The sequence below is a fragment of the Hibiscus syriacus genome, unplaced genomic scaffold (genome assembly GCF_006381635.1).
Source record: "Hibiscus syriacus cultivar Baekdansim isolate YM2019G1 unplaced genomic scaffold, ASM638163v2 tig00110378_pilon, whole genome shotgun sequence".
Lineage (NCBI taxonomy): Eukaryota > Viridiplantae > Streptophyta > Magnoliopsida > Malvales > Malvaceae > Hibiscus > Hibiscus syriacus.
Genome location: NW_024062712.1, coordinates 112,693 through 135,144, shown reverse-complemented (window position 1 = coordinate 135,144; position 22,452 = coordinate 112,693). Strand labels below are relative to the sequence as shown.

At 38.0% G+C, this 22,452-nt stretch overlaps 1 protein-coding gene across 1 annotated transcript; it reads left to right on the top strand.

Annotated features, from left to right (window-relative positions):
* Nucleotides 1-798: 798 nt before the first annotated feature.
* LOC120121676 (titin-like) lies at nt 799-22,294 on the top strand. The gene is made up of 31 exons (XM_039140984.1): nt 799-858; nt 963-1,013; nt 1,115-1,165; nt 1,913-2,519; nt 2,616-3,004; nt 3,246-3,407; nt 3,500-4,813; nt 4,927-5,019; nt 5,128-5,220; nt 5,482-5,643; nt 5,735-6,845; nt 6,966-7,102; nt 7,220-7,297; nt 7,407-7,562; nt 7,656-8,684; nt 8,858-9,978; nt 10,009-10,954; nt 11,037-11,156; nt 11,246-12,418; nt 12,581-12,829; nt 12,915-13,034; nt 13,123-14,754; nt 14,925-15,179; nt 15,263-15,361; nt 15,451-16,536; nt 16,579-17,826; nt 17,926-18,021; nt 18,104-18,217; nt 20,424-20,963; nt 21,231-21,344; nt 21,577-22,294. Exons 1-31 carry the CDS (start codon nt 814-816, stop codon nt 22,069-22,071), a joined length of 14,886 nt encoding a protein of 4,961 aa, XP_038996915.1. The 5' UTR covers nt 799-813; the 3' UTR covers nt 22,072-22,294.
* Nucleotides 22,295-22,452: the final 158 nt, after the last annotated feature.

Here is a 22,452-nt window from a genome sequence, read left to right as displayed (position 1 = left end):
TTTTTCGTTTCAGGAGGTTGCAATCTCATAACAGAAAAAATAAACATTAATTTTGAATTCTAACTTTTTGTATAATTTTTTAGTTTAACCGATAGTATTTGATACGTTGACCGATTCATCCAAATCAATTACAAAAGTTGAGAGCGGTTCTTTTAACCTAATTTATTACATTTATAATATTAAGATTCAAACCTCTGAACTTACTTAAAAGATCTAATATTTTATCTTATTAAACTGATTAATTGTTCGTAATTTTTAGTCTAATTTTAGTATTCTAAAAGACCCTCTTTTTTTGGTTGCACGGTCGAGTTTGTAAAGCAAAAAGGACATTTTTAAGAGAACCTAAAGATCACAAATCTAAGGTTAATTAAGAAGGAAAAGGTGTTGGAACCCCCCAACAGACAGAAGCCTTAAGAAACTGTCAAAAGGTTTTGTCTGAAACTGGAAACATGTAAACAAAATTCTCACATTCTAAAATCAAACTTGATCTTAAACCGAAAGAGAATATATTTTTGCATTATCAACAAAGCTGTATCAGCCATCACAAGCCATGTGAGTGACTAATCAGTAGGTCCAATGGCCAACTCAGCATCTATATCAGCAAATTCCAAGTTGCATTTGTCAGCTTATAAGCCTTTACCTTGAACAGTATGCCTCTCTATCAGAAGATCAATTTATATGCGTATACATATATATGTACATGTATATATAAGCAATCATCCAGCATTTCATGGTTATGAATGCTTAAAATCATAGGTAGTTTTCTTTAGTATTCTCGAACTCGAAATTCGATTATTCTTCTGCAAGAAAAAAATGGCAACTGAAGCAGTGATCATTCAAGAACCCGTTTCTATGGCGGTAAAGTTTTTCTTTTATCTTCTATGCATCATAGTTTATGAATGTTTAGAAATCGTAGACAGTTTCTCTAGTGTTCTTCAACTCAAATTCGATTACTTCTGCAGGAAAAAATCACAACCGAAGCAGTGATCATTCAAGAACCTATTTCCATGCTGGTAAAGTTCTTTCATCTTGCATGATCCACACTTAAAGAATGTTCAAACTCATGGGAAATTTTCGTTAGTGTTACTGAACTCGAATACCGTAACTCCTGCAGGAAAAAATGGCAACTGAGGCAGTGATAATTGCAGAACCCATTTCCATGGTGGTATAATTCTTTCATCTGACATAATATGCTTGATGTTTATTCTCCATGTCTTCCAGTAATTGTTGATTGATGATCAGTTTGATCTTTAAAATCACAATTTTTTTCAAGTTTTGGATGGTCATGAAAAACATAAAACTGGATGATCTCTGAGATCTTTCTTTATCCATTAATATATGTTGAGTGATGAAGAATTACTACCTTTTGATCAGCTTAAAAGACTGTAACAAGCTTATATTTTTAGATCCGAGTAGCACTACGAGGTATTATAGTCTTTAGATCTGTATCAAATTAGTTGGTCCCAATACAAGGAAAATATGGAATACAAATTTAACACAACACATCCGTACTCGACATATAACTCGAGTCAAGTTTGGTAATTTTATTTTACTTCCCAGAACTAGGCTAAGATAGGTACCTAACACTAACTATTCGGATTCGGATATTCGTTCAGTATTCATGTTATGATTTTATAAATTTCTTTGACATGTTAATAATTCGTGTTCAAAATTGGCAAGTGTTATCAACAGCCAATAGCTTCAATATCACTATTATTTGAAAGTCCTTTTGAAGAATAGTTCAAATGAAAGGGGGAAAAAATCCAAGAAATGGATAAGCTTACCGAATTTAATGATGTTACCAAAATTGATTCTTCCAGATAATAAAAATAACGGGTTTCTACCATGTCGTTGCAAATAACTCTTTTTATTATCAACAAATAAAAGAAAAAACTATTTTTTGTTCATGCAGAAAACAGAAGAGGAGGGCAAGCAGTTGACCCTGGAAGTCTCGACGAGTAATAATGGCATCGAAACGCCAGATTTTGTCGATGAAGGCAATCATGGAATCGCCAAGGGTGAAAGTGTTTCTATGTCACCTGAGATTTCCAAGGTTGCCAGTGAGACCTGTGGAATGTTAGATCACATTGAGGTTGTTAGTACTCCATTTAAAGCAGAGAAGAGACCAGAGGATGAAGTAAAGATGGTGGTTTGGATCGAGGAAGAAGTTGGAATTGAAATGGGCGACACAGCTGATGGTGGCGAAGAACTCAAGAAACAAGCTTCAATGGATTCTCATGAGGCAACAGTTGAAAGCTTGAAGGATGCTAAAGAAACAGTTACTGGGGCCAGTTGCATTGATCAAGTTAATGAAGTTGAAGACACCAAACCGGAGAAGCTGCCAGCCGAAGAAGGAAAGGATCAAATCGTTTTCGATAGCCTCGGAGAGACCTTAACTGAAACGGTAGCTGAAAGCGAGGAAATTGCTTGTATGGATGAACCTGGAGTCGATGAAAAGGTTGAAGAAGTCTCCAATGAAGTGATCAAATGCACCAATGGAGAAAATGATGGCCTAGAAGGTAAGAATTCCATCACGCAAGCCCCTGATTTTGGGATTATTGAAACTGTGGAAGTAGAGATTTCAAACAAGAATGCTGATGATTCACATGTTACAGATTCATCAGTTGGACAACCAGTGGAAAACGAGCACGAAAAGCCACATGAGTTCTCCGGCGTTCTACCCGAAAAACAAGGTAATGAAGCAGTTGGTGAATCTGAGAAGGAAGAAGATAGTGAAGATGTCTCCGAAGCAAGCCAAAGCAGAGATAGCACAAATCCGGATCATATATTCACAGCAGCAGCAGCAATAATAGATTTGAAACCGGAAACTAGTCAAACGCATGAGGAGATTGTAAAAGAGGTTTACGTCGTGGACACTGAAAAATGTTCACAACGCAATGAAGTTTTAGAATACAAAGAAGAGGATTTAGAAGATTATAAAACGGAGACGATGGATGAGAAATCTGAAGAAGAGAATACTGCAGCCACAATGTCCATAAAAGAGGTAACTTATATGACCCACTGATCTTTGAACTTCTCACTTGTTCAGAATTTCCGAACTATTTGCACACGCATGCACACCATAACATAAGGGCAGACCTGGACTGTCTTAAACCAGATCGAAACGAGTGTGCATTAGAGAAGATTTTTGCTCTGTCTTGCGTCAAGTTCAGTCTTGTTTAATCTGATATGTTACTTTCCAGTACTTTGTCATGGTTGAGTTGAAATTGTGTTTTTTCACGCAGGTCCATGAAGAATACGAAATAACAGCTACATGTAATGTGAAAGAAAATCCAGAAACGAAGGAATATCCGATAACCGACATCACCAACTCGCCAATTAGTGATAAAACTGTGAAAGAAAGCATGAAAGAAGGTGAAAGCAAGCCGATGAAGTCAACCGAAGAGGTCAGTTATTAATGGAAGTTGATTATGTCTGACAACTATTTCCTTTCCAACTGTCATTCGTTGTTGAACTTATGGACTCAATTCTTTTGCAGGATATCAACTCGAACATTGAAGAAATGCACTCTATAGAGGAAACAGAAAAGCCAGATAATGATCATAGTCCTAATGATCATAGTCCTTCCAACGCAAAGGAGTCAAAAGAAGAAATAATACCAATTGAAGGGAAAGTAGACCATGTCCATAGCTCATTGATTGAGCTTGAGGAGTTAGTGAAGGACTCTGAAAAAGAAACAAATGTAAATGAAGATGAAGCAGAAGCAGAAGCAGAAGGGGAAAAGAATGAGATACATAACATCGTTACCGTTGAAGAGATCGGCAAGGCAACAACTGAACATAAAGGAATCGATGTAAACAGTGCCAACATTGATGTGAATTCAACGGACTCCGTCGTAACATGCGATAAGAACTTGGAAATTTCCGAACCCCAAAAAGATGATGGAATGCAGGATGAAGTTCCTAATTCAGGAAGACAAGATAATGTAGAGCTGAACAACAAGGAGATTCAGTTGGAAGAAGTTCCGTTAGACGAAGTTAAGGAACACTCTACCATGCCATCAGAAGAATACAAGTCCACACCCATCGAAGAGAGGAAAATAACTGATGAGACTTCGGAGAAAGATCAGGATCTGTATGAACACTTGGAAAAGGTTGCAGTGGACGTGAAAGTTGTACTGGACACAGACAAGGAGCTGCCAATGGAAACGGAGGTATTAGATGAAATGAAAAGGGATGAGGAATCTAATGTTCCCATGCCTGAAGGAATCATTATCAAATCAGAAAATGTCGATTTAGTACGGCAGAGTCAGGAAGAAATATCGAAGGAAGAAAACCTGGAGAGCTTCCAGCAAAAGAATGAACCAGAAAAGGAGAAGCCTGTATGTCCTTTGAACGTAGTTTCTGAGTATGTCAACACTGCCATCTCTGGTGAAACTGTAGAAGCTGAGATTTCAAACAAGAATGCTGATGATATACATGTTACTGATTCATCAATTGGACAACTAGAAGAAAATGAGCATGAAAAGCAGCATGAGTTCTCTGATGTTGAATCCGAAGAACAAGTCCATGCATCCAAGGAAAAGGAAGAAGATAGTGATGATGTCTCCAAGGCATGTCAAAGCCGCGATAGAACAAATCCAGAGCATACACTCCCAGATGCAGCAACAACAACGAATTTGAAACCCAAAACAAACAAAATGGACAACAAAAACACGATGTTCGTAAAAGAGGTTTATCTATTGGACTCCCAAAACTTTGCAGAGACCAATGAAGCTTTAGAGAACAAACAAGAGGGGATACAAGAAGAATTAGGAGATTGTGCTGCAGATGCCACAGAGAACATAGAAGAGGTATAGTTCTTGAGAATACCAACTCAATTTCAATCTTTTCGTTAAAAGCATGTGAAAAAAAAGGAGAGATCATCTGTAATTGTTCATAAAAGTGCAACTTGTTCTTCATGCAGGTTCATGACGGTCCAAAGGAAGAATGTGCAATCATAGATGACTCACTGAAATCCATTAAAGGAGGAGAAAAAGAAGAGATACCTGATGTAAAGGTGAGGTTCAGACATTAAAAATTTTGTGGCCTTGTTCTTGAGGTTAAGTTGAAAGCTGAAAACTTCATGTTTAACTGGTCTTTCGATATATTTTCCATTTTCATTCAGGTCTGCAGAAAGCTGGAAACAAATGATACTGTTGAAAATGCTGAAAAACAAGTTCTAGAGGAAGATAACAAAGATCAGACTACACCGAAAAGGGTAAGAAAATTATATGACTCGTTCGGAATTTCCGACCTCGAACTTCCATTGAAAGACATGAAATAACCAATCAGTATTAGCACGCCCATGCACACCCATAACATAAGAGAATACCTGGTCTGTCTTATACGACATCAAAACAGCTGTGCATTAACAAAGTTTTTTGCTTTATCCTGGTTCAAGTTTGGTCTTGTTTAATCTGATCTGTTACCTTCTAGTACTTTGTCATGGTTAAGTTGAAATTGTGTTTTTTTAATGCAGGTCCATAAAGTATACGAAATAACAGCTTCAGGTACTATGAAAGAAAGTCCAGAAACGAAGGAATATCTGATAGCTGACATCACCAACTCATCAACTAGTGTTAAAACTGTGAAAGAAAGCATGAAAGAAGTTGAAAGTAGTTCAATGAAGTTCACCGAAGAGGTCAGCTATTAAAAGAAGTTGATTATTCCAAAAGTTATTCTCCTTTCGAACCATTATTCATCGTCAACTTACAAACTCAATTATTTTACAGGTTGGCAATTCAAACGTTGAAGAAACAGACTGTATAATGGAGGAAACCACAGAGCCAGATAACAATCCTAGTCCTTCCAATGGAAAAGAGTCGAAAGAAGAAACAATACCAATTGAAGTGAAGGAAGACTATGTCCATAGCTCATTGATTGAGCTTGAGGAGTCTGGGAAGGACTCTGAAAAAGAAACAAATGTAAATGAAGATAAAGCAGAAGCAGAAGGGGAAAAGAATGAGATACATAACATCATTACTGTTGAAGAGATCGGCAAGGCAACAACTGAACATAAAGGGGTCAATGTAAACAGTTCCAACATTGAAGTGAATTCAATGGACTCCTCTATAACATGCAATAAGAACTTGGAGATTTCCGAACCCCAAAAAGATGATGGAATGCAGGATGAAGTTCCTAATTCAGGAAGACAAGATAATGTAGAGCCGAACAAAAAGGAGATTCAGTTGGAAAAAGTTCTGGTAGACGAAGTTAAGGAACACTCTACCATCCCTCCAGAAGAATACAAGGCCACACCCATCGAAGAGAGGAAAATAACTGATGAGACTTCGGAGAAAGATCAGGATCTGTACGAGCACTTGGAAAAGGTTGCAGTGGATGTGAAAGTTGTACTGGACACAGACAAGGAGCTGCCAATGGAAACAGAGGTATTAGATGAAATGAAAAGGGATGAGGAATCTAATGTTCTGATGCCTGAAGGAAGCATTATCGATGCAGAAAATGTCGATTTAGTACAGGAGAGTCAGGAAGAAATCCTGGAGAGCTTCCAGCAAAAGAATGAACCAGAAAAGGAGAAGCATGTATGTCCTTTGAACGTAGTTTCTGAGATGGTCAATACTACCATCTCGGGTGAAAGTGTAGAAACAAGCACAAATATCGAAGAAGCAACATCAATTGCAGACCTTGAAGAGAGATCTGAGGGAGAAGGGAGGGAAGACTCACCAACCGACCACATGCAAATTGAAGTTAATGAAAGTATCAAAACTGTGGAAGCTGAGATTTCAAACAAGAATGCTGATGATATACATGTTGCTGATTCATCAATTGGACAACTAGAAGAAAATGAGCATGAAAAGCAGCATGAGTTCTATGATGTTCAACCCAAAGAACAAATCCATGAAGCAATCGGTGCATCCAAGGAAAAGGAAGAAGATAGTGATGATGTCTCTAAGGCTTGTCAAAGCCGAGATATGTGCTATCCAGAGCATATATTCCCAGAACCAGTGGAAAATAAACCTTTAGAGAACAAAGGAGAGGAGATACTGCAGGAGTTGGAAGATTTCGACACAGAGAAACCTGAACCAATGGATGCCATGGAGAACGTAGAAGATAATTTAAAACAGGAAGAAACAAATGAGGTCTAAATTTAGAGCATGAATGATTTCTAACTTGGTTTCAATCTTCTCTGAAAATTTTTTTAAACTCTTTCAGATTATTGTAATTGTTAATACTTGTACACCTTATTCATCATGCAGGTTCATGAAGGTCCAACGTTGATCACAATGGAAGAATGTGCTGTCACAGATGACTCACTGAAATCACCTGAAGTTGAGGTAAGGTTCAGACAACTTAAATTTTTTTTGAAGAGCCTCGTTCTTGAGATTATGTTGAAAGCTTAAAACCTCCATGATTGACCGGTCTTTCAATATATTTTTTGTTCAGGTCTGTGAAAAGATGGAACTGGATGAAACAGTTGAGATTGCTGAAAAACAGATTCTAGATGAGGAAGATAACGAGGGTGAGACAACACTAATTGAACATATGATGAAAGAAAAAGCAAAAGAAGATAATACTGCAGCAATGGTGTCCATAATAGAGGTAGGGACATTATGACTCAATAATATTTAACCTTTTGCACTTATGATTCTGAGCTCGATCTTCCATCAACTTATACATTCAATTGTTTTACAGGCTAGTAACTCGGTCATTGAGGAAATGGACTCTATAGAAGAAACAGCAAAGTCAAATAATGATCCTAATCTGTTTGATATTGTAAAGGAGTCTAAAGAAGAAATAACACCAATCAAAGTGGATGACAGCGTCTGTAGTTCTTCATTTGAGCTCGAAGAGTCCAAAAATGACACTGAAGAGGAAACCCAAATATCATGTGCTGCAGAAACAGAAGAAACAAACATAAAGGGAGCTGAAGCAGATGAAGAAAAGAATGAAAGAAATAATGTTGTTGTTGTCAAAGAGAGGAGCCTAGAAACAACTCAACTTGAAGGGATCGGTGTATACAGTGCTGAAATGAATGTGAAATCAACAACTGAGAAGGACACAGAAATTCCTCGAGAAATAGATGCAGTTCAGGACAAAGTTCCACATGGAGGAAGTGAGGATCGATCATTTATGAATGAAGAGGAGATTCCTTTGAAAGAAATATTAGGATATGAAGTGAAGGAATATGAGCCCACATTCATTGAAGAAAGGAAAATATCTGCTGAAACTTCGGAAAAATATCGGGATCTGTATGAGCACTCCGAAATTCTGCTGTCTCAAGAAACAGATGAGAAGTTAATGCAAAATGAGCATAATCCACAATTAGATGTCCCTAAAGTAGAGCCTGAAGATACTGGAAATGAGAGCAGACATGAAGTCAAGGAACAGTTGGTGAAGGAACCTAATGTTGAGGTCACCAATATCTCTACTGGGGAAGAACATAGCGAACAGAACAATCAAACAAATTCTTCCAAAGCAAAAACTCTGCAAGATGAAAAATCATCAGATTTAAAACTGAAAACACAGCAAAATGAAGATGGAAAGCCGTTAGACGAAGCCACGGATTTGGGAGAAACCGTGGGTACATGTAATGATGATAAAAATGTTATCAAAGAAGAGAATTTAGCTAAGAGCTTGGAAGAAACAGAAAGCTTGAAGGAAGATAGTGAAATAGGAAAAGTTCAAATTCCTGGGGTGATTATCATGAATGATAATGCAAAGGTTAGCGAATAATTACTCTTTTCATTTCTTTAATCTTCTGAAGAAACAAAATCAAATTAAAGATGTGAAAACAGATAACAGTTCAATTTGATCATTTTCATTGTTCAATCATGCAAGAGATTCAATCTTATAAGCAACCTTGCTTTCTATGTCTCAAATGGATGTATTGTCAGGAGGAAGACTACAACTCGGTAAATGAATGTCTCAACGAAGCCGAGTCCAAAGAGAAGATAGTAGCAGAAAACTTGGAGGTCGAAGATGATTCAACCAATGACGGAGAAGCATCCCACATCATCAAAGAATTAGAAGAAACGAGACAGGATGAAGAATCCGGAGATCCTGTAAGTGTGCACAGTGAAGATCGAGAAGCAGAAAATAAAACTGAGATTATCCATTACTCGAAACAGTGTCATGAAGCGAGTTGTATTGAAGCTGTAACAGAAGTAAGAGCAGAGACGAGCTTAAACGATGCAGACGAGAATTCAAAAGCATTGAATATCCGCTCAGTCGAGACAAATCCAGAAATTGTTGAGAGTGATGCTAATCAAGAGACTGAAGTAGAGAATGTACAGCTTGAAGAGATACCCTCTGGATTTGATCCTGATGTCCAAACTAATGACAATGATGATGTGCAAAATCAGAATCTTAATGTGGAAACTTCAGACAAGGATGAAGCTGAGGTAATCAAAAGAGCTCCCGATGCATTTCATACGCCTGAAGTTCAGATTGATGAAGCTGACAAAGGCCTAATAGCAGAAACGGCGGATGAACTAAACATGGATCATGAGCTTGTAGAGACAAAAAGTGAAGCCTCCAAAACTTCAAACACTGATGGACTGGGGAAAATTGATGACATTGGTCCTCCTAATACTGTTTTAGAAGTGAAACCCAACGAGCAAATCCAAACTTCAGTTTGCACATTGCTTTCTGAGGATGAAGAGATCAGAATTGAAAACCCAGTTGAGAAAATTGAAGAAGAGACACAGAAGGATGCTGAAACAGAACATGAGAGTGAAGAAGATTCTTCTGAAACAAAGACGATAGAAGAGGCATGCTTGTCAAATGAAGAACAAAGAGAGCTTAAAGCAGTCTCAGAAGAAGAAACTATTTCCGACCAGGGCCCTCTAAATGATGAACCAGAGGAGCAAATTCAAACTGCATCTTCGACATTGCCTTCTGAGGAAAGTGAGCATGGAACTGGAGCCACAAGTGAGGAGATAAAATATGGCATAACAAAGGAAGAAGAACAAACAAAGCTAGATGCTGCTATAGGAGATGAAGTAACTGGTGAGCAGATTATCTCAGATGATCAATCAGAGGAGCGGACTACCAGCCCTACATTGGTTTCAAGGGAAAAGGATGAAGAAAATATATGCACAGTTGAAGAAAAGATTTCAGAAAGTTCTGCTGCTGAGGAGACAGCAATGGAGCTATCCCTACAGAAAGAAGAGCTGCTTGAGCTTGATGATGCTAAAAAGGATGCTGTCGAAAAAGATGAGAAAACAATAGAAGAGGAAGTTATAAAAGATGAGATTGAAGAAGATGCCAAGGATACAAAGACAAGATTAGCGATATGCTCACAAATGGAAAGGTCTGTTGAACTAGAAGTGGTTGGAGAAGATGAAACGACAGGTGTTGAGACTCTTGCTGAAAAGATATCAGACGAACAAGTTCTGAATCTGACCACTGCATCAAAAGAAGAAGAATGTGAAAGTACAATATCATTTGAGATGATAGAAAGTGAGAGAAAACCAGATGAAGATGCATCCTTGCAAAAGGACAGGCTTCGAGAGGATGAAGCACTTGCAGTAGATGACGAAGCTTCTTCTCAGGTGATCCTAAGAGAGAAACCCGACGATCTTCCAGATCCTGTTGATACATTGCCAACAAATCAGTTTCATCCTACAACCACTACATTTCCATCTGAGGTCCAAGGAGATGAAAGGAAGGAAATCGAATTGGAAGAAGAAGAAGAGAGTACTGAAAAGATTCCAGAACAAACACAGGAGATTGAGGAAGCTTCGGATTTCAGTACAGAGATACATGAAAAGGCTTTCGAATCTGAATCTGCACAATTGGCTGAAGACCAGAGTGAGGAAACATTCCCTGAATCCAGCAAGAGCCAAGATGACAAAACCAGCATTGATGTTCAGAATCAAGAAACTGAAGAACAGATAAAAGAGGAACTGAAAGACAAACCGGAGGATGAACAAATTATTAACAGAGACCAAAACGCATATAAGACCGAGGCTGTCATTTTGTCTGAAGAGGTAAAGGACATATAAATATTTTTCCTACATCGTTATTTAAGGGGATTTAATTATGTTAATTGAAAATATTCATTTTTGAAAGGTTGATAAGGAAGTTGAGAAAGCCGAGAGTTGTGAAGGCATTGAAGAATATGTCATGGAGAAAGAAAGTAGCACAGATGAAATTCATCCGGTAACAAACGGAGACGAAGAAATTAATGAGGTCATATCATTAGTTCATAATGAGTAGTTATGTTGAAATAGTTGTCTCTGTGTATCAAAATCTCAACAACTTTATCTATGTATTTATAGGTGGAAGTCTACAGTGCAGTCTCAACTCAGTGTATCCAGGAAGCCAAGTCCAAAGAGACTGAAGAAGTGGAGAAGGTGCAGCTAGAAGAAATATCCTTCAACTTGGCACCCGAAGTCTCAACTAACAACAATGATGAAGAGGTAACCAAGAGAGATGCCGATGAGGTTTACACAGCTAAAGATCAGACTGCTGAAGCTGAGAATGGCCTAAGCATGCAAAATGTGGATCAATTAGACCAGGATCATGAGCTCATAGGGACAAAGTGTGAACCCTCCAAGAAAAGCCTAACAGCAGAACTGGAAGCTGATAACGTTGATGAAACAGGAGTACCAGAAACATCCCCAGATTACACATCTCAAAGAATTGAAACTATTCTCAAAGATGAAGACAGTTCAACTAATACTTTTCTAGGAGAGAAATCGGAGGAGAAACTTCAAAGTTCTACCCACACATTGCTTTGTGAGGATGAAGAGATCGGAACTGCACACCGAATTGAAAAGATTGAAGAAGAGATACAGAATGATGCAGGAATAGAACACGAGAGTAGAGAGGATTCTTCTTACAGAAAGTTAGTAGAAGAGGCATGCTTGCTGAATGAAGAACAAAGAGAGCTTAAAACAGTCTCAGAAGAAGAAATTATTGCTGGCCTTCAAAATGATGAACCCGAAGCAGTGTTGGAAGGTGAAACAAATAATAGTCGGCATATAGCAGAGGAATCAGAGGAGCATGGACCAATTACGGAAGAAATAAAAGAATCAGAATCATTTGAAGATGAAAAAAATCCACAATCAGAGTGCACAAGGGAGCTTCATGGTGCCTTGGAAGTTGGAGCAACTGCAGTTCATATTCTCCCAGATGAGACGTCAGCAGATAACCTTCATGCTACAGCCTCTACACTGCCTTCTGAGGTCCAAGAAAAAGAAACAACAGAAACAGAATTGAAAGAAGACGAGAGTCCCAAGAAGATCCAGGAACAAACAGGAGAAATGGAGGAAACCTCAAATCTCAACAAGACATGTAAAAAGCCTTTTGAATTACTCAGTGAAACCGATGATGCTGCAAACGAAAAGATAATTATCATAGCGAAAGATGAGACAGGAGGTGAAGGATATAAGTGCGAAAAAACAGAAGAAGGAAATGAAATCAAAGCAAATGAAGATTCAAAAGAAGAGGTAAATAAAACCAGCCCATACCATTAATAGTTTCATATTACCATTCAATTGTTGCAAATAATGTCCAACCTTATCTAATTGTTCATATCACCATTCAATTTGTTCTCCTCGTTTAAGTAGCGTATTTCTTGATCCCTCAACTAATGTATCAATTTCAAACAGAATGTAGCAATACCAGGTTTCGAAGAAAAGCCAAAATCCGAAACAGAATCAGTGATGGAAGACCAGCGCAAGGGAGTAATCCCTGAAAACACCAAGAGCCGAGATTATGCAACTAGCCTTGATGTTCCAAATCAAGAAACTGAAGAACAGATCAAAGAGGAACTGAAAGACAAACTAGAGGATGAAGACAGTATTAACAGAGAAGAAAATATGAATGAGGTTACCAAGGCTGTCATTTTGTCTGAAGAGGTAAAGAACACTTGGAAATCTTTTCCCTGCATGATTATTTAAGCAGATTTCTTTATGTTAATTGAAAAATATTCATTTTTGGAAGGTTGATAAGGAAGTTGAGAAAGCTGATGGTAGTGAAGACATTAAAGAAAATTTCATGGATAAAGAAAGTAGCACAAATGAAATTCATCCAGTATTGAACGCAGATGAACCAACTAACGAGGTCATAATAGTAGTTCATAATTAATAGTTATATTCAAATGGCTCTTTTTATATGTCAAATGCTCAATCGTTTAACTATGTATTTACAGGTGGAAGACTACAGTGCAGTCTCAGCCGAATGTATCCAGCAAGCCGAGTCCGAAGAGCAGATACAAGCAGAAAACTCAGAGGTTGAAGAAAATTCAACTAATGACAAAGTAGGATTACACATTACGAAAGAACTGGATGAAAGGAAACAGGATGAGAAGTCCGTAGACCCTGTAAATGTGCACGGTGAAGATAGAGAAGCAGAAGAGAAAGTTGAGATTATCGAATACTTGAAACTAGGTTATGGAGAGAGTAATAGTGAAGCTATGGCAGAAGAAAGAGCAGAGGCAAGCTTAAACGACATGGAGGTGAATAAGGAGTTTGTAAACACATCGAATATCAGCTCAGCCAAGATGAGTCTAGAAAATATTAAGAGTGATGCTAATCAAGAGACTGAAGAAGTGGAGAAGGTGCAACTAGAAGAAATATCCTCTGACTCGGCACCCAAAGTCCTAAGTAGCAACAACGATGAAGTAGAGGTAATCAAGAGAGATCCTGATGAGTTCTACACAGCTAAAGATCAGCCTGCTGAAGCTGAGAATGGCCTAAGTGCGCAAAAGGTGGATCAACTAAACCAGAATCATGAGCTCATAGGGACAAAGAGTGAACCCTTCAAGAAAAGCCTAACAGCAGAACTGGAAGCCGAAGAGGTTGAAGAAACTGAAGTAGTACCTGAAACATTGTCCGATCACACATCTCAAAGAGTTGAAACTATTCTCAAAGATGATGACAGTTTTACTAATACTTTTCCAGAAGAGAAATCGGAGGAGCAACTTCAAAGCTCTACTCAAACATTGTTTTCTGAGGATGAAGAGATGAGAACTGCACCCCCAATTGAGAAGATAGAAGAGATACAGGATGATGCTGGAATAAAACACAAGATTGGAGAAGGTTCTTTATACAAAAAGGCAACACAAGAGGTACTGCATCAGGAGGATAAAGTTCTTGCAGAAGATAACATTGACAATGCTTCTGCTCCAAATATCCTGTCAGAGAAGCCCGAGGAGCAAATTCAAAAGCCTTCTGTCACGTTGCCTTCCGAGGAGCATAAGCACAAAACAATCAATGATGTTGACAAAACTGAAGAAATGAAAAATGGAGACTCCCATGGAGAAGAGGCTGTAGAAGAGAAAAGCACAGAAAAGGATGAGACAAGGGAGCCTGAAGAAACATTGGAAGGTGAAACAAATACTTGTCAGGTTATGCCCAAGGAATCGGAGGAGCACAGAACTGTTACAGAAGAAACGAAAATAAGAGAAGCAGAATCATTTGAAGATGGGAAAATCACACAATCAGAGTGCACAAGAGAGCTTCAAGGTTCCATGGAAGATGGAGCAGCGGCAGTTCACATTCTCCCAGGTGAGACCTCAGCAGTTAACCTACATACTGCAGCCTCTACATTGCCTTCTGAGGTTGAAGGAAATGAAACAGAGGAAACAGAACCACAAGAAGATGAGAGTCTGGAGAAGATTCAAGAACAAACAAGAGAGATCGTGGAAGTGTTAAATTTCAACAAGGAGACATGTGGAATGGCTTCTGACAATCAATTACTCGCTGAAACTAAGGATGCTGCAAATGAAAAGAAAATTGTCATAACAAATGAAATCGCAGTAATCGAAGTTTTGAAAAAAGAGGTAAGCAAAACCAGCTCAAAACCTTAATAATTTCATGTATTTCCTTGCAATTAATTATCTTGAAAACTAATAAATAAGGGGGGCAAACTATCAAATCTCCATTTAATTGTTTCTCTTCATTTAAGTAACAGGCTTCTCAAGCCATCAACTAATGTATTAATTTTAAACAGATCGTTGAGCTGGCACCACCAGTTTTCGAAGAAAAGCACAAATCTGACTTGGAACCTGTGGCTGAAGACCAAAGCAAGGAAACACTCCCTGAACACACTAAAAGCCAAGATGACAAAACCAGAACTGATGTTCAGAACCAAGAGACTGAAGAACAGATAAAAGAGGAACTGAAAGACAAAGTGGAGGCTGAAGGCAGTATTGATGGAGAACAAAATAAGAATGAGGTCACCAAGGCTGTAATCTTGTCTGAAGAGGTAAAGAAAACTTGTAAATATTTTACCTATATGATTATTTAAGGAGATTTCTTATGTGATATGAAAAATATTAATATTAGCAGCTAGTAGATGGTAGCGAAGATATTAAAGCACATGTCATTGAGGAAGAAAGTAGCACAAATGAACTTCATCCAGTATCAGTAGACGAAAGAACTAATGAGGTTATATAAGTGATTCAAAATGAATAATTATATTCAAATAGCTCATTTTATAAGTCAAATGCTCGAACATTTTAATTATGTATTCACAGGTTGAAGACTACAGTGCAGTCTCAACTGAACATATCGAAGCAGCAGAATCTGAAGAGCAGATACAAGCTGAAAACTCGGAGGACGAGAAAAATTCAACCAGCAACAAAGAAGGACCACACATTACGAAAGAATTAGATGAAAGGAGACAGGATGAAGAGTCCGGAGACCCTGTAAATGTGCACAGTAAAAACAGAGAAGCAGAAGAAAAAGTTGAGATTGTCGACAACTTGAAACTCAATCAAGACAAGAGTCATAGTGAAGCTGTGACAGAAGAAACAGCAGAGACAAGCTTAAACGACACAGAGGTAAATAAGGAGCTCGTAAAAACATCAAATATCAGCTCAGCCAAGATGAGTCTAGCAAATATTGAGAGTGATGCTAATCAAGAGACTGAAGAAGTGGAGAAGGTGCAGATAGAAGAAAGATCCTCCGACTTGGCACCCGAAGTCCCAACTAACAACAATGATGAAGAAGTAATCCAGAGAGATCCAGATGTGTTTTACATGTCCGAAAATCAGATTGCTGAAGCTAATAATGGCACAACTGCAGAACTGGAAGATGATAAAGTTGAAATTGAAGGAGTACCTGAACCGTTGTCTGATAACATACCCCCCAGAGTTGAAACTATTCCCAAAGATGATAGTACTTCAGCTAATACTTTTCAGGAAGAGAAACCAGAGGAGCAACTTCAAAGGTCTCCCTACACATTGCTTTCCTTGCCAAATGAAGAACAAAGAGAACTTAAAGCAGTTCCAGAAGAAGAAACTATTGCTGACAAGGTTATTCCAAATGATGAACCAGAGGAGCAAATTCCAACTACATCTTCGACATTGCCTTCTGCAGAAAGGGAGCATGGAGCTGGAGCCATAAGTGAGGAGATAGAATATGTAAAAACAAAGGAAGAAGTAACCATAAATCTAGATGTCGTTACGGGAGCTGAAATAACTGGTAAGCAGACTCAAGAGACTAATAAACTGGAGGAGATTAAGAGTTATCCATTGGTTTCCCTGGAGAAGGAAGCAGATGTAAGCTCGGTTGAGCAGATAGAAGAGGAGAAATTAAGTGATACTGAAATTCCAGAGAAGATTTCAGAAAATCCTTTTGATGAAAAGAAAGCAGCAGAGACATGTTTGGAAAATGAAGCAATTAAGGAGCTTAATGATGCTAAGAATAACACTCAGGCTCTCCAAATGGAGGAATCAAATGAACAATTTTTTACTTCAGAACTGCCTGTTGAGAACCTAAAGCATAGAACTGAGACCAATGATGAAGAAGAGGTGAAGGAAGTGGAAATTCTTGAAAAGGAAGGACCTCAAGAGTCTGACGCTATTATCAATCAAGAAACCGTTGTTGTTCAGGCTTCAATAACTGAGGAGTCACAGAAGATTGAGCCAATAAGCACTTTTGAGAAGCTAGGGGAAGAAAAAAGGAAAGAAGCAGTAAAGGTTGAAGAAGAGAGTTGTGAAGACTCGTCAGCTGGAGAAACAAAAGAGCTAAACGAGTTTCATTTACTTACAAAAGAAGAAACTACGTCTTGTCTAGCTTTCTCAGAAGATCAATTTCATATTTTTTCATCCTCTGCTATAACTAGTGAAGAGTCGAAGCATGAAATGAAGGAGAAAGAAGATGAGAAAACAAGCAAAGGGGAAATCATAAAGTATGAGATAGAAGAGTATGCTTCAGATGCAAAGACAACAGTAGAGATATACTCACAGAAGGGCAGCTCTGTTGAGGTAGAAGCTGTTGCAGAAGATGAAATGATTGCTGATAGTGGAAATCATAAAGCTGAGAAGATAGAAAGCAAGAAAATGGAGGATGCAGAATTCTTACGAGATGATAGTGGAGAAGTTGCAATCTTGCAAAAGGAACTGCTTCAGGGGGATGAAACTCTTGTGGTAGAAAATAATGCTTCTTCACAGACCATCCCAAAAGAGAAACCTGAGGAGCAAATACCAAATCTGGTTGTTACATTGCCATCAGAGGAGCATAAGCAAGAAACCATCAATGAAGTTGACAAGACTGAAGAAGAGAAAATAAAGGAAGAAAGAATTAAAAATGGAGACTCTGAAAGAGTAAAGACAGTAGAAGAGCTAAGCACAGAAAAAGATCAGATAAAGGAGGCTGTAGCAGTGTTGAAAGAAGATGAGAGTCTCGAGAAGATACGAAAACAAACAGGAGAGATTGAAGAATCCTCAGATATCAACATGGAGATACATGAAAAGGCTCTCAACAGTGAATTACTCCATGAAACAGAAAATGCTGCAATCAAAGAGAATCTTCGCAAAGAAATTGATGAATCAGGTGGTGAAGCAAATCGGTTTGAGAAAATAAACGAAGGAAATGAAATCATACTGAATGAAGTTTCAAAAGAAGAGGTAAGAAATACTACCTCAAAACCTTAATAACTGCATGTATTTTGTATTCATTCTCCTTTGTATTGTCTTAACTCTTAACCGATTTGGCAAAATCGACAGGTTGCATCTCATTCAACTTACCAATGGGAAGAACCAACCAAAGATGGAGAAGATGCACTTAAGGATGAGCTTATTGAAGAAAAAACGTATGAAGAGGTTAGGAAACAGAAACTAAACTTTGTTCATCGTATTTGTTCTTGTTTTTCTATATCAATATTGAAGTTTCGATCAACAACAGCTAATTGTGGAAGCTCAAAAGACACGTGAAAACGAGATAACTGAAAAGCAGATTGAAGATGGAGTTGTTAAGAATCCAGGCCAAGATTCAGTTGTCAGGGCTGAAACCACAACAGTAACAGATCACGTTGAGAACATGGAGATGACAGGTTCAGTTGTCGAGGAACATGTTCTGGTAGATTTGCATGAAAGAGTTGTGGGATGCTCACAAAAGGCTGAAGTCAGAGATGTCAAAGAGACTTATCCGGAAGTAGTTGAACATGGTATAGGAAAAACATTAAATAAATCGGTGGAAGATTCAACTACGATATCCTCATCTGATGATGTTGAAAGCTTCAAGGAGACAACACACGAGAAAATGAGCAAAGTGGAAATCATAAAAGACAAGACTGAAGAAGATGCATCAGATACAAGGACAACAGTAGAGATATGCTCACAAATACAGACCTCTGTTAAACTAGAAGCTGTCACAGAAGATGAAATATCTTCAGGTCAGACTCTCACGGCAAATAAATCAGAAGGACAAATGCAGAATCCAAACTCTGCACCACATTCAAAGGAAGAGCAATGCGTAAGAGTAAGTATAGCTGAGGAGATCGAAAGTGAGAAAATGGAGGAAGTAGAATTCTTACATGATGATAATGATGTGACCTTACAAAGGGAACAGCTACAGGGAGATGAAGCTCTTGCAGTAGAAAATAACGATTCTTTACAGACTATCCCAACAGAGAAATCTGAGGAGCAAATTCCAAATCCTGTAGTCACATTGTCCTCAGAGAAGCATAAAAACGAAACTGTCAATGAAGTTGACAAACCTGAAGAAGAGAATATGAAGAAAGAAGAAATGAAAAGCAGAGACTTTGATGGAGGACAGACAGTAGAAGAGTTAAGCACAGAAAAGGATGAGACAAAGGGAGCTGCAGCCGTGTCAGAAGGTGAAATTAGTCGCCTTCATATTACAACCTGTGCATTGCCTTCTGATGTCAAAGGGGATGAAACAAATAAAACAGAATCGAACGAAAATGAGAGTCCAAAGAAAATTCCACAAGAAACAGGAGAGACCGAGGAAGCCTCAAATTTCAACGCAGAGATGCATGAAAACACTTCTGACAATGAAACAGAAGATGCTGCAATCAAAAAGAATATTGTCAAAGCAATTGATGCATCAGGAGGTGAGGAAAATCTGCACGAGAGAACAAATGAAGGAAATGAGATCATACTGAATGAAGTTTCAAAAGGCGAGGTACGCAATACAAGCTCGAAACCTTAATAATTGCACGCATCTCCCATTTTTTTTATAAGAAGAGGAGGCCTCGTAAAAAAACCCCTTCATGATTATTAAAACGCCCTAAGGAGTTTCATAATCATCGGAAGGAGGAAAAGAGTACCTCAAATTTTATTACTAAAAGATTAGTATATAGTATGTGAATACAACCAAGCTCACCTCCCTACAAAAGAAAACCAGTAAACCAAAAGAAAAACAGCCCAAACACCAACTCCCAATCTTAGCAATACCAGACTTTGCTAAACCGTCTGCCTCTACATTTGCTGGCCTAGCTACCCAACGAATAAAACCCTCCAAGTTTCTTAACCTATCAGCAATTTCCTTAGAAATAGTAACATACAAACTTGGACATTTATCCAAATTCTTAATCCACTCCACTGACGACTTACTATCACTCTCGATGATCAAACGTTTCTTGTAACACCAACGAGAAGATTCAAAGAAAATTAAACCCTGTTTAATGGCCTTTAATTCTATTAAAGGAGGACCCGGACCAGCAGCTTCTTGAAAAAAACCTAGTACTGAGCCAGCTTCATCTCTTAAAATCCCACCTGCTAACTGCTAACTAATTGGAAAAATCAAATTCATTCTCCTGTTTTTTGATAACTGCTAACTAATTGGGAAAAATCAACAGATCGTATCTTATTCGACTTCCCATTCAGAAGAGCTAACAAAAGATGCCTCCCAAGAAGATGCAGTTAAGGATGAACGAATTGAAAACAAGACAGATGAAGAGGCCAGAAAACTGAAACTAAACTTTGTTCATCTTTTTGTTCTTGTTTTTCAATTATATTGAAGCTTTGATTGGTAACAGGTCATCGTAGGAGCTCAAAAGACAAGTGAAAATGAGATGAATGAAAACCAAATTGAAGGTGAACAAGGCCAACCTTCAGTTGTTAGGATTGAAACCACAACAGTACGAACCCTCCTTTCAAAACTGTCTAATATTTTATGCAAACGAACCTGTAATAGGGAAATAAAACAGTTTGGTTTGATTTCATAAATCTGAACAGATCTTTGTTTCATCTTTAATCAGGAATCAAGCACAAAATTATCGGTGGCGGAAGGAAAGCAAATACTCGAATACATTCAGCAGACTAGGGAAATAACTAAGACGGCATCTGATATGCAGATTCCAAGGGATTTAGATCACATTGAGAACACGGGGATAACAAGTTTGATTAGAAAGGAGCATGTTCCAGTTGATTTGCAGGACAGAGTTGCAGGGTCCTCGCAAAAGGCTGAAGTCAGAGATGTCAAAGAGATCTACCCAGGAGGAATTGAATGCAGTGGAGAAATAGCAGCAAACTGTTTAGGTGAAGAAGTGGCTCAAGACATGATTGTGGGAGATACAAAAGACGAAACTACTGCTTCCCAAATTCTTCAAGCAGAGAAACCAGAGAAGCAATCTCCAGCTCCAGTGGAACAAGAAAGACTGAAGGAAGTGGAAACCCGAGATAAAAATACTTCCGACACAAAGACCAGAGGTGAGATATGCTTGGAAAAGGAAGAAAACAAGGAGCCAGAGACTGTTGTGGTGCAAGAAACTATAGTTATTCAGGCTCCACATACAAAGGTTAGATAGTACTAATTTAAACCAAATAGTATATTTTATGAACTCAACAACGGCTAACGCTCGGAGAAACATGACAGTTTAAGGAGGACCCAGTTTCTCATTTTGAAGATAGCAGCCACGAAGATGAACCTGCTGGAGATAAGACAAATGAAACCTTTAAAATCTCAACATATGAAATCCAAAATAAGGTTAGTTCCAGACATATGTAATCCTCTTGTTCTTTTCTTGTCTCTATCTTTTAATATTGAATCATATATTTTCAAACAGCCCTCTGCTGAAACTCAAAAGGACGATGCAGACAACAACATCCGGAAAGAGACCATTGCTGAAGACAAAATTGTGAAGGATGACATGAATGAATCCCCAGTAGTAAGAGAAGAGGTAAGAATACAATCTAGTACGAAAAGTGAGAGCACATTACGATTAGAAGGCATTGAAACAACTTGAAGCTTTATCTACATTAAGATAGCTTTAAAAAGAAGTCTTTAATTATTTATCACCTGGTCCCTTGACCTTTTTCAAGGTCCATTAATGGGGCCTAAACATAAGTCATTATGTAACATACTATGTCTAGCTTATTAGATATATCACTAATGTAACAGTTGACAAACAGATTCCAGGGAAGGAAGACCCCATTGACTGCAAAAAGACAATAAATTCAACTGGCAAGCAACAGTTTCTGACAGAACAGCAGGATGAAGCTTTTGGAACCGCAGGCAAAGCTTTAGTTGGAGATTTGGAACCTGGTACTGCTCAAGAGACATGTTCAGAATCAGCAGATTCTGCTAAGCTATTATTATATGACCTACTCCAAAGATCCACAAGAGAAACAATACAAGGAGATAAAAATGTGATTGAAGAAAGGGAACTAAAGGTAAGCAATGAAGAACCACCTGAGGAAGAAGCAAAAACAGATGAAGAAGGCGAGGGAGGTGAAAAGAGTAAGAAGGAGTCTGGCATTAAACAACATAAGAAATCTAATAACATACTATCAGGGGTTGGATCAAAAGTGAAGCATTCAATTTCCAAGATGAAGAAAGCAATCACTGGTAAATCATCTCATTCAAAAGCATCGAAACCAATATCACCAAAGGAAAGCAAGAAATGAAGATGGTGTGATGGTGTTAGTCAACAAATAACCACATATTCTCAGGTGATTTTTCGATGTAAAGTTTGTTTAAGTCGAATGTTTTATGGGCACTGTATTGTTTGTTTAAGCTTGGTGTGTTTTTGCTGCAAATTGGGAAAAGTGGTTTCAGTTTTCTTTCTGATAAAAATACTTGGATAATTTCATGATTGTCAAATGGAGTATTACAAAGTTGTGGTATCTCTTAGCTAGATATAATCACACGTATACAGATTTGTTTGTTCATCAAAGACTTCTAAAGACATTAAAATTCCAAATCCAAACTTAAAAATTACAAGCTCGTACATCTAAAATCAAGTAACAAACCTGTAAGGAGCAGTTTTAGTATCTGTCTTCAACTCA

Coding starts and splice junctions, on each gene's coding strand:
- LOC120121676 (XM_039140984.1), top strand. CDS start 814: ATGGCAACTGAAGCAGTGATCATTCAAGAACCCGTTTCTATGGCG. Junction 2,520..2,615: donor AGAAAATGATGGCCTAGAAG/GTAAGAATTCCA, acceptor CACATGTTACAG/ATTCATCAGTTGGACAACCA. Junction 18,218..20,423: donor TCAGGGCTGAAACCACAACA/GTAACAGATCAC, acceptor ATCTTTAATCAG/GAATCAAGCACAAAATTATC.